The following is a 12,928-nucleotide window of genomic DNA, read 5'->3' as shown; positions in this document are numbered from 1 at the left end:
ATTGACACTGGTGCTTCAAAAAATTATATAAAACCTCTCAATGAACTGAAGCATATAATTCCCGTAAGTACTCCTTTTTCAGTTCACTCTGTCAACGGACAAACTCCTATTAAACAAAAATGTTTTGTAAATTTATTCGGCATGAACTCTACATTCTTCATTTTGCCAACTCTAACAACATTTGATGGAATTGTGGGCTTAGACCTATTAAAGAAAATCAATGCAAACATTGATTTAAAAAAAGGATTTATCCTACATAATTCTGGCTCTGAACTAATTGAATTTTTTGAATGTAATGATGTTAATTTTATAGACGTCGATAAAATTGATGTGCCTTTCGCAATTAAGGCGGATTTTCAGAAAATGTTAAAAAAACGAATAAAGGTTTTTGCTGATCCTAAAGAAGCACTACCTTATAATACAAATATCGTTGCTACCATTAACATGGAGAACGAAGAACCTATTTATTCTAAACTATATCCATACCCAATGGGTGTATCTGAATTCGTAAATTCAGAAATAAAAAAATTGTTGGCAGATGGTATAATTCGACCTTCAAGGTCACCATTTAATAGCCCAGTATGGGTAGTCGACAAAAAAGGTGTCGATAATCTAGGCAACCGAAACAAACGTCTCGTTATAGATTTTCGGAAGCTTAATGCCAAAACAATTAGTGATAAATATCCCGTTCCGAACGTAACAATGATATTATCAAATTTAGGTAAAGCAAAGTACTTTACCACTTTAGATCTGAAATCCGGGTTTCATCAAATTGAACTCGCGGAAAGAGATAGGGAAAAAACGGCATTTTCTGTAAATAACGGAAAGTACGAGTTTTGCCGTCTCCCATTTGGACTAAAGAATGCTCCTAGTATGTTTCAAAGAGCGATAGATGACATACTAAGAGATGAAATAGGCAAAACATGTTACGTTTATGTTGATGACGTTATTGTTTTTTCAGAAACCAAAGAGGATCATGTAAAACATATCGACTGTGTTCTTAGGAAACTGCTCGATGCAAACATGAGAGTCTCTGTCGAAAAATCAAATTTTTTTAAATCTGAAGTTGAATACCTTGGCTTTGTCGTATCCAAAGAAGGTATAAAAACCGCACCATCAAAGATAAGTGCAATACAAAATTTCCCAGAACCAACGACGTTGTTCGCACTAAGATCGTTTCTTGGGTTAGCAAATTATTACAGATGTTTTATCAAGGACTTTGCCAAAATTGCAAAACCTTTAACTGATATTTTAAAAGGAGAAAACGGTAAAATTCCTGCAACCAAATCCAAAAAGGTTGTAGTCAATCTTAACGCCTTCCAACTGGATGCATTTCACAAACTGAAAAATATTCTATCTTCGGAGGACGTCATGTTGATGTACCCTGACTATAAAAAACCGTTCGACCTTACCACTGATGCATCAGCACATGGTTTAGGTGCTGTCCTATCCCAAGAGGGAAGACCAATCACTATGATTTCTAGAGCATTGTCGGATAAAGAGTTGCATTTCGCAACAAACGAAAGGGAGCTTTTAGGAATAGTCTGGGCTCTTAAAACATTAAGACATTACCTCTATGGTGTGAAGACTCTTAACATCTTCACTGACCATCAACCTTTGACATATGCAGTTTCGGATCGTAATCCGAATGCAAAAATTAAGCGCTGGAAAGCTTTCATCGATGAACATAATGCAAACTTGTATTATAAGTCAGGAAAAGAAAATCAAGTTGCAGATGCGCTATCAAGGCAACTTGTCCATGCGTTGGAGAACGATAATTCGTCAGACATGGCAACAGTCCATAGTGAAGAGTCATTCACTTACACTATGGAAAGCTCAGACAAACCGGTCAATTGTTTTCGCAACCAAATCATTCTGGAAGAGTCGGAATTTCCCACCACTCGAAATTTTATACTTTTCGGAAACAAAACGAGACATATTGTACAATATAGAGATAAAAACGAAATATTGGCCAAAATTGTTGATGCAGTCAACACTGAAGTTGTCAATGCTATTCATTGCGGCCTACCTGTGTTGGCCCACATTCAACACGATTTGATTAGAATGTTCCCTTCAACGATGTTCCGATTTTGTAGTAAATTTGTCTCTGACATTTTCAACCAATGCGACCAGAGAGAAATTGTCGTAAGTGAACACAATAGAGCTCATCGGGCAGCCCAAGAGAATGTTAAGCAAATCCTTTCAGACTACTATTTCCCCAAAATGGTGAAAATAGCGAATGAGGTTGTTGCCAACTGCAAGACATGTTCAAAAGCAAAATACAATCGGCATCCAGAAAAACACGTTATAGGAGAAACAAAGGTTCCTTCTTATTCCGGTGAAATTCTACATATTGATATTTATTCAACTGATAAAAACCATTTCTTAACTTGTGTGGATAAATTCTCAAAATTCGCTGTGGTACAGCCAATAGCGTCCAGAACGATTCTAGACGTAAAAGAACCAATTCTCCAATTAATGAATTTTTTTCCAAATACCAAAGTTGTCTACTGTGATAATGAGAGGTCCTTTAACTCTGAGACTATCAGATCAATTCTGAAAAACAGGTTTAATGTAGATATTGTCAATTCACCTCCTCTACACAGCACCTCAAATGGGCAGGTAGAGAGATTTCATAGCACTCTTGCCGAAATCGCAAGATGCTTGAAAATAGAAAGGAAGATCGAGGATACCGTCGAACTCATCTTACAATCAACTATAGAATACAACCGAACAATTCATTCTGTCACGAATGAAAGACCTATTGATACGATACATTCTGCACCCTCTGAGGTAAAACAAAAGATTAAAGAGCGAATCTCTAACGCGCAAAACAGGCAGTTACATTACTTTAATAAAAGTCGTCATGACAAAGTTTACAATGTGGGGGATAAAGTCTTTGTTAGGAATAATCGTAGACTTGGAAATAAAATGACACCACTTTATGAAGAAGCTACTGTCGAAGCAGATTTGGGGACAACTGTCCTAATAAAGGGGAGGGTGGTCCATAAGGACAACCTCAGATAAATTTTAGTTTATATTGATAAAATGTTTTTTTCTGCTTTTGTTTTTTACCTAGGCTGTTACTACAATTTCTTTTCATACTAACGTTGACTCGTGCAAAGATTATTGACTATTCACACTCCGATTATGTCCCAATTTTGGATGGGAAAGCCATCGTTTGGAATGACTATGGGTATCTAAGGCATACAACTAACTTAACAACGTACTTTGAGATACAACGTGAAACTAAAAATGCAATTAGCATATTTCCTCAGACTCATGTAAAAAAGATATTAGAATCCGATTTATTGCATATTGATGCTCTTTTAACAACCCTCACCATACATCATCGGCATGCAAGAAGCATTAATTTGATAGGGAAAGCACTTAAGGTCATTGCGGGTACACCAGATGCAGATGATTGGGAAGAAGCAAAATTAATCGAAAAACAACTTGTAGACTCCAACAATAGACAGATAGAAATAAATACAAAAATACAAATTGAAATCGAGAAATTAACAAACGCTGTAAACACGATTCTAAGGACTCGTAGAAAGGAACAAATTGATACCGTAAATCTATTTGAAATTTTAATGGCCAGAAATCGGATGATAGTTATGGAACTACAAAATATAATTTTATCCGTAACTTTAGCTAAAATAAATATTGTAAATCCAACAGTTTTGGACCAGGACGATTTAAAAATATTTATAAAAAATCAGAGCAATGAGCAACACACAGATTTCACCATATCAGAACTAATGTCTTTGTCTAAAGTAAAAGTAATATCAAATGAATATTGTTTGTATTTTATCATTAAATATCCTATTCCAATAAGAACATGTCAGAAAATTTCTTTATTCCCAGTACCTCACGATAATAAAATTATCCAATTCGCTGACACCAACACTGTAGTAGACTGCGAAGGCAAGACGTATTCAGCAACAAATTGCAAGCAAACAATATCTTCAACCTATTGTCAACTTATGCCAAGCGAAACCTGCGCTCAACAACTCATATCGGGTGAATCAGCACACTGTAATACGCAAAGCAATAATCTTGATAAAGTGGCAGAAATCGACGGTGGAATTATCATTGTCAATGACGCTATTGCAGAAGTGAAAGAAGCAACCGAAAATGTAAGAAACATAAACGGCACATTCCTCATAACCTTTGAAAAAATGTGACTGTCAATGGTACACTATTCGTAAATAGAAACAACATTGATATGCGGAAACCAGGAACACCATCATTCCCCTCAATTATTATAAACAACCACAGTGAAATTTTAAGTTTGTCATCTATCCATCAGATGAACTTGCAAAACTTACAATATATTGGCGACCTTGAAAAAGATGCAAGAATGCGACCAATTTTAGTTGGCGGTGTTGTTTTTATGAGTATCGGGATACTCCATTTCATATTGTGCCTCGTCAAACGTAGGACAAAGATAAGAGAACAACAAAGATTTAAATCTGCCGTAGCAATGGCTATAAAGAAGACCGAGGACGGCCTCCACTTAAGTGAGGGGGTAGTTAGCACATCCCTGCCGAACTAACAAACAACATTGTTGCTTGCTTGGCTGTGTTGTGTTCTTGCTAGGCTACATTGATGGAGTCGTGTTACGTCTAGTGGCGTGATCATGGTGTCAGCACTTTTTGTCTTTTATAACTTAAGTAGAATAAGTTTTTGGATTTCAATAAAGAAACAGTTTATTTAAGCTCACCAAAAGACGAAGAAGTCTTTTATTGTTAACTTGTACGTATGACTTTTGGTATTGAAAGCGGGCTATGTAGGTCCACGCTTTCGTATAGCCCCCATACAAAATGACGCGTGACCCGTCGTCGTTTTAAGGAATTTTTAAGATATTTGTCCCATTTTATCACCGAATTGGTTGTAATTTGGTATTTGGAGGCAGAGGCCAAAAAACATTCCTACCAAAGTTGGTTTATATAGGTCCACTTTTTGGTATTACCCCCATATAACGCCCCATATAAAGTACGCGTCATTTTAATATATTTTGAATGTATTAGTCCCATTTGACAACAGAGTCGGATGTAAATTTTTATTTTGCATTTCCAGAGGCTAAGAAACATTTCTACCATAAAATGTTTATATAGGTCCACGTTTTGATATAGCCCCCATAGGACGATATCTCCCGATTTTTGGTATTTTCAAGGTTTTGGCCTCATTATCATACCGAGATGGCTGAAATTTGGTATTTAGTCTTCGTTTTGGGTATAAAACTTTCCCCCAGAAATTCGTAGGTATAGGTCCACGCCGTCATATAGCCCCCATAGAACAGCACCTTCCGATTTTCGGTATTTTGAAGGTTGTGGCCACATTTATCCACCGAAATGGCTGAAATTTGTGGTGTAGGGTATAAAAAGTTCGGCCCGACCGAACTTAACGCTTTTCCTACTTGTTTTACAAAGGGATTTCACACTTCATATTTGAATAGCTGGTGTGATACCACTACCTTGGTAATTGTGCCATGTCTATAACGTAGCCATTTGTTAACCGATTTGAAAAAAATAATAGCTTATTCGAGAGATATTATTCACCCCTTTAACAAGAAAAAGTTTTAAATGTTCACTACTTATAAAACAATAAAACGAAGTGACCCAAACGAACCAAACTATTTTCGTTGTCCATGAACCGCAAGACGATAGAATTGTTGCATCAGTAGTGCGATTCTCTCGGTAGAATTAAAATGCTTATAATAATATCGGTAATTATCGATATTATTCGCTAAGTTAACGACCAATAAAAAGCAGTCGTAAAGTTCTACCCATAGCACAATGTTGTCAACTTTTATTTGAACTTTTCATTAATAATTTTTGTTTTAAAGTTACCGATTTTTATCGGTAACTCAAAAAATGAGTTAGAGAATCGCACTACTGAACGCTTGAATATTTTTTTGGCCAACTTTTGTAGCACAGTGTCATTTATCGATATTTTCCGAAAATTGTGAACTGTCTGAATACTATACTTTTGCGAAATACTAGAGAGTTATTAATTATTGTCTTGGCTGGTTGGATCGAAAATCTCAATGGTTTGGTTGTTATATGCTAAAATATCCAAAAAACGTGGATAAAAAACTTCAAGTAAAAATCGGAGGTCTCGATTTTCACCGCAAACATATGCTCTAGGTTTTTTTCCTTCCATACAAATTGCCCCGCTAGGCTATATCAATATGTATACCCTTATACCATTATGTTAGGAAGCATGGACTTGCTCACGAAAAAATAATATCGCTGTAAACAGGACCACAGAATAAATCAATTCACTGTGGTATGCTGAAGCTAACTTAAAGGGTTGTTAAACAATCACGTGTGTGTGTGTGCGCGCTTGAGTGTGTCATTGACCATAACGCACAGCAAACGTTTGCCAAAAATTCTTTTTGTTTGGTTGGTGAATGAAACAAATCGGCAAAGCATAGCCGAAGTACATTTCAGCAATCGTACGGTTTTCATCTTTTTACATTGAAAAGTTTGTGGTTTTGTTTTGGTTGTGAGAATGAAACGATTCAGAGAAGCTGAAAAGTTTGTGGCTTGGTGTGATTGGTACGGGAATCGTTTTGTTTGTTTACGTTCATTGGCGATAAGAACCATCTTCGAATTTTGTCTAAGATTGGCAGAAATATTGCGATATCCAAATTTCGGTTCTGGTTCGAATGTTGTTATGCGCACTATCCACTTGGTGATGGCCTTGGAAGGTTTTTTTTTTAAACAGATTTCGCGTCATTTTCTCAGGAAGTATGAAAAAATTTGAACAGCGGTAAAAAGGCACTCGAAAACATGTTGCAAAAAATCTAAAGTATTCAAGAGCAGGTTTTTCAATGCGCTTTTTCGAATTTTTGTGTAGTCCATATTCGAACTTGATCTAGGTTTATCTGGTAGAAATATTACGATGAGCAAATTATGGAGCAAATCGGGTTTTGCGAAAAACTTTTGTGGGGAGGTACCCGAGGGTGTGGACCGATATAGCACATCTTCGAACTTGATCTGAGTTTGGACAAATTATTACGAGTACGACGGCTGCACATGGCTAAAAGGACTCCAAATTGTCTGAAAGAGATTTCGTCCAAACATACTTGGGGTCTAAACCATTATTTCGATGAGGCATATTTTTGGTAGTATCAATGTGCCTAAATTCTGAGGGTATAAAAAGAGCTAAAACTAAATTCCTACTATAATTATTAATATGAGAGAAGTGTGACAATCTATAACAGGGGGTTCCTAGAAAAAAATTTGATAATTTGGCTGAAATACTTGTCCTATAAGCCGAACCAGCGTACGTAAAAATACTTTATGAAACATTTCCAATAACCCACGTTGGCCGAACTCGCGGTTTGGTTCGTTTTGTTCACATTCGTGAGTGCGAACAAAGCGAATAGGGAAAAGTTCTCAATTCCACAACAACAGAAAGAAAACACACAAGTTCAGAACACATGAACGATTCAATGAATGATTCGTTTGGTGGTTGAAAAGATCAACCGTAGTATGTTCCAAGTATGTTGATGTTGGCTTATACGGTTTTTAAGCAGTCAATTCTGTGTGTGTTTGAGTGTGACATTGATCATTTCGCACAGCAGATATTTGCCAAAAAATTTTTTTGTTTCGGTGGTGAATGAAACAACTCGGCAAAGCATAGCTGAAGTACATTTCAGTAATTGTACGGTTTTCGTATTTTTGCTTTGAAAAGTTTGTTTTTTTTGTTTTGTTTTGAGAGCGAAACGATTCAGAGAAACTGAAAAGTTTGTGACTTTGTGTGATTGGTAAGGGAATCCCAGCTAGCATTTGGAAGATTGCTTTTTCAAAAATCACACTGCGGAGTCTTTTTAGAGTCCTTTTGGTGATCAAAAACTGATTAAGTCGCTTGTATGATCAGAAAGGGACTCGAAAGTGACTCCCTGTAGTGATTAAAAAGAGTTCAATTTAAAATACAACAACAAATGCGTAGCAATCACAAATAAATCATTGAGGCGTTTAAAATGTGACTACTTTTTCGTTACTCATTGTCACATTTTGATCTTCATGAAGATTGAAAAAAATACTTAATCAAAAAAAGGTCATGCAGGTGTTTGAAAAGTGATTATAATTATGTATCTTATGATCATATTTTGAATAGATAGGTGATTAAAAAGTGATTGTTTTGTTTTACTTTTGTTTGGTTGTAAATAATTCTCATATACACTTTCTACAAAACTTCGATATAAATGTAACGTATAATATTAAGAGTATAGACAAACACAACACATGTTCAGGTTTTGCCAAGTGAAATGAAATGATAATTTAAAGAAATAACAAAGCAGAAATGACAAAAAAAAAAAACAAAGGAAAGGAAAGAAACAAAAAAGAATAAAAAGAAAATTCTTTTAATTTATTTCGTCTAATAAAAAGACTCATAAATGACTCCCTAACGACTCGTAAACGATTATAAACATGACTCTAAAAAGACTCGAAAAGGAGTCCCAAATTAATCAACAAATCACCAATAAATGATTGAAATACGACTCGAAAAAGACTTTATATACCATCAGAAAATGGGCAAAATGACTCGAAACTATTGCAGAGGAAGACTCATTTGTGATTTGTTTAGAAGAGTCGCCTGAGGTTACGTTTTCCTCCCGACAAAGGAGTCATTTATGATCAGAAAATGAGCTCATATTCCAGCTTTTTAATCGTGCAGACGGATCAAAAAAGACTCGAATTTGATTAAAATTTTTAAAAAATGCTGGCTGGGATCGTTTTGTTTGTTTGCGTTCATTGACCCGAACAGTCTTTTTTGGAATACCATGAAATATCCTTAGTATTTCAATCGGAGTTTTGATCCTCCACTACTGCCATTAATGTCATTGGGCTTGCTTTTGTAGACGCTCTAAGGTGGAGAGTCATTACCTTAATGACATTACCTAGCATTAATGGTTGTAACTCGGTGTGTTCAAATATCGGCTCATGATTCATAGGATGCCAATATTAACTGTTAAGCAGATTGCCAAATTCCTAAAACAAAATTCTTGCTAATTTTTCTGAAACATATTTTGCATCGGACGCAGTGTAGTTCAAGGACTGTTTGAGTATCGTTATTGATTTTTTCCGAAGATACTCCTTGTTGCAATAGAGAGAAGATGTATGCATATGTAATTTTAAATACAGCCTTATCTCGTAGTATACTCAAGTTGCAACCATGGGGTATGCGTTTAACTAGCTGAAAAGTAGCGTGTCACATCCGATCAATTCCCCTACCACTGGTTAAGTCAATAAATATTTCAAAATGTTGTTGTTTTTATTGTTGACCTGTTGTTGTTATTATATGTTGAGGATTAGTTTGGCTTTAGGTCGACCGATTAAATCAATTTTTCAAAGTTTTAATTTTCATTATTCACCTTTGGATCGTGTATACTGGAAGTCGGTCTCGTTGATACCATCAAATCACATCATTTTGTCTGATATGTCGATGTCGTCTGTACTGGTAAAATTGAATTAACTTTACAGAGATAACAAACTATGAAATGCTTTTAACGTCTGTATATCTTGGTTTTCATCATGTTAAAGCCCAAAGTCAAATCCTTAACTCCTCTTATCATTTTAAACGTTTTTTTAATTGCCAAACATTTTTTTAAATATTTTCAGTCTTTAGTTGACTTCAAATCTCCAGGAAGTAATTATGAACTTTAATCTCATTTTCTTTTTTGCAGTTTTACAATATGAGTGAAAGTCAACAGGATGAAACGTCCGACATTGGTGTAACGGAAACAGAAAGAGAAGAGGAAAAAAGTGCTGGCACAAAAGATAATACAATAATAGACGACAACAATACAATAACGGTCGAAAGTGTAGGTAAAGAAAGTGAAAACGTTAATTTGGAAAATAAAAAGCCAATTCCTCCTTCAACGGAGGATACCAACGAAAGTGTAACGGAAACAAGTGTTATAAAAGACACGGAAGAAGATTCGAAATTTAAGGAAAATTTCACTGACAATGATGAAGAATGGAACAAAAAATTGAAAACCACTAAAACAAAGAGCTGTGAAGATAGTAAAGTATGTGAAGAATCTGAAGGTACTAACAAACAAAATGTAGCTGATAGAATTTTAGATGACAACTCTAAAGTTATAGCTGATTCTGCAGAGATCTCACAATCAAGTCCAAGTAAAAACGAAATCACAACGCCGCAAAATGTAACAGAATCTGCTAAAAGTTCTCCTGAAAATAAAACTCCCGAAGAAAAACAATCATCTGAGCTAACAAAGGACTCCAGTTCTTCCGCTAAACCCTCAAAAGACGACTATGCTGAACATGTTACATACACCGAAGATGGCAATGCCATATATACAGACCCCGCAACCAAATATCAATACAAATGGTGTACAAAAACCAATAATTGGATACCATTGGAAACTCAGTCTACCTCATCAACCTCAACAACAACAAATCCCTATGAAAATGAACACTACAAATGGTGTCAGGAAACACAAAAATGGATACCGAAACAACAGGCCCAGGTCACTGAAACCGACCACTACAAATGGGATAATGAAAAACAACAATGGATACCCAAGAATACAACTGCAGACCAAAACACAAACCCTTCATCCACCGATATTGTCTATGACATTGATGAGGATGGCCAGCGCATATATACCGATCGAGATGGCACGGTATACTTTTGGGATGTGGACAAAAATGCATGGTTCCCTAAAATCGATGAGGACTTTATGGCACGTTATCAAATGAGTTATGGTTTCATTGATAATACCACCCAGGCGGAAAATGAAAAGCGAGAACAAGAACTTAAAGCGGCCGAACTTAAAGAAAAGGAGCTACAAAAAATGACCGAAGAGGCAAAGAAGAGTAATGAAGATGCAGCAAAGGGTCCAACAAAACGTAAAATACAAGAGCCACCAAGTAAGTTGTTAGTATTCGGAACATTTTACATATTTGTCTTATAATTGTTGTTATTGCTTCTCTTCTTCCAGAATGGTTTGAAATTGATCCGGAACACAATACAAAGGTTTATGTTTCAAACTTACCCCTGGACATAACCCTGGATGAATTTGCCGAGGTTATGGGTAAATGTGGCATGATTATGCGTGATCCTCAAACACAAAAATTAAAACTGAAACTTTATTCCGAGGCTGATGGCCAACTAAAGGGCGATGGTTTATGTGATTATATTAAGGTAGGTGGCAAAATTAAATGTTTCCTTTTGCTTTGGTTACTTACCTGTACACAATTTCAAGATTAGCCATTAACGCATCATTGTCATTAATATGCACACTTATAATCACCTTGTATTACTAACGCAAGCATAACGTTATCCACATGACCACAGTGGCGAATAGAAATAGTTTTCGGTGATATCAAAAATTGTTATTAAACAAACAATTTCCTTGAAAACAATGATCTATGTTTAAGGTGATGTTCACAAAGTTAAGTGAAATGTACTAAAATCTGAAAAAGTATCTTTCAAACTATTTTCAAAACCGGGAATATGCTGCCTACAATAATAATAGTTGGGATTGTATTCGATTGGTTAAATTCACAGAACAATGAAGCGGATTGAGCCGGACATACAATAAATGCTTCTTGGCTTCTTTATATTACAATGTAGAAATAAATAAATGAAATGAAATGCTAAGTGTCGAAAGTGCCCGCCTGTCCCTAGGGCAAATGTGTTTAAGGCCCATAATTATTATAATATCATTGGAAATTAAAATCGTTACCTGTCTGATCTGAGCTAGTTTTCTCGGGAAGGGACTGCTTGCATACTACCTGCATAATTCACTTAGCATGACATGCTTCAGACAGTAAGGTTGACATCCTGAATTTTGGAACCAAATTACGCTGCTGCACTGTGACAACATCCTTGTTTCTTATATCTTATTATCCACATCCGTCATTGTAAAAAATCGATTGCTCGTACCACACGAAGTGTCAGAGCAACCTTTTATGTTTCTGCACTTTGATCTGCAGGACTGCAGCGCGTTTGGAGACTACCACAGTCGATTTTTGGTTTGTACAGCTGTGGCTGTCGATTGCTCGGTCGTTCCGTAACATAAAGTTCTTGTTGTGTTTTGTAGTTGAAGTTCTGCAACAGGTTTACACTTGTCTGGGTATCCTCTGGTGGATATCCTTTTGTGAGGTAATATCAGACAACAGAAGGATGCTGATCGATTTTGCAGAGGTACATGGTAATGAGTAGCACCAGGTTCAACACCTCGACATACACAAGGCCCGATGGATGTCCCCAGATGTAAAAACAAGAAATCAGATAGTTCATGTTGTGATAGACGGAAGACACTCTTCACAGGAAGGAAGCATAATGTCGAGAAGCTGCAATCACAACAGGTAGCACAAGGCTACTCCGCTCAACTTAACAAAGCTAAAAGATGGAAATTCTTATAGCGATAACTTGGAAGACCAGTGGCATAAAAGCATCTCTTCAAACTGCCGCAAAATTTTTGTTGTACGATCAGGAGTGCCGTAAGGCTACTGAAGAAAAGAACGCGTCAGACTGGACAACACTGCTGCCAGTCGGGAGTAGAGGAGAAGCGTATTTTCAGAAGAAACAAGTAAAAAAGTATCAGTCGGCTTTGCCGATAGAGATATATCCTCAGCCTCTATGAAGGTACCCTAAAGAGAAGATCGATATGGACCATTTTGGAAGTTAAACTACATTTGGATAAAATATTACGAGATCTTTTTTTTTCAGCCATGTAAAACTTCTCTACAAAAGTGGTGTCGTAAGACACGCCGTTCGGACTCGGCCATAAACAGTAGGTCCCATATCATTGAGCTAATATGAATCGGGGTGCACTCATTGATATGAGAGAAGTCTCCCTTGTCCCTTATGGGATGTTTGTGGAACAATTATATTATTACGAGATCTTTGGATCCCCTTGGACCAAATCGGCATG

The 12,928-nt window shown here is 36.3% G+C and overlaps 1 protein-coding gene across 4 annotated transcripts in view; it reads left to right on the top strand.

Annotated features, from left to right (window-relative positions):
- The window catches only part of barc (RRM1_TatSF1_like and RRM2_TatSF1_like domain-containing protein barc), a 72,868-nt gene that overhangs the window by 53,280 nt on the left and 6,660 nt on the right, over positions 1–12,928 (top strand). For all 4 annotated transcript variants that reach the window (XM_073982474.1, XM_073982475.1, XM_073982476.1 and 1 more), the window contains 2 exons: positions 9,707–10,916; positions 10,988–11,190. In XM_073982474.1, coding sequence (XP_073838575.1) covers positions 9,716–10,916; positions 10,988–11,190 — 1,404 coding nt within the window. In that variant the 5' untranslated portion in view covers positions 9,707–9,715. The remainder of the gene's footprint in view (positions 1–9,706; positions 10,917–10,987; positions 11,191–12,928) is intronic.

Source organism: Musca autumnalis, unplaced genomic scaffold (assembly GCF_047663935.1).
Source record: "Musca autumnalis isolate F117 unplaced genomic scaffold, ASM4766393v1 scaffold_4, whole genome shotgun sequence".
NCBI classification, from domain to species: Eukaryota; Metazoa; Arthropoda; class Insecta; order Diptera; family Muscidae; genus Musca; species Musca autumnalis.
This window is presented reverse-complemented; position numbering and strand designations above follow the sequence as displayed.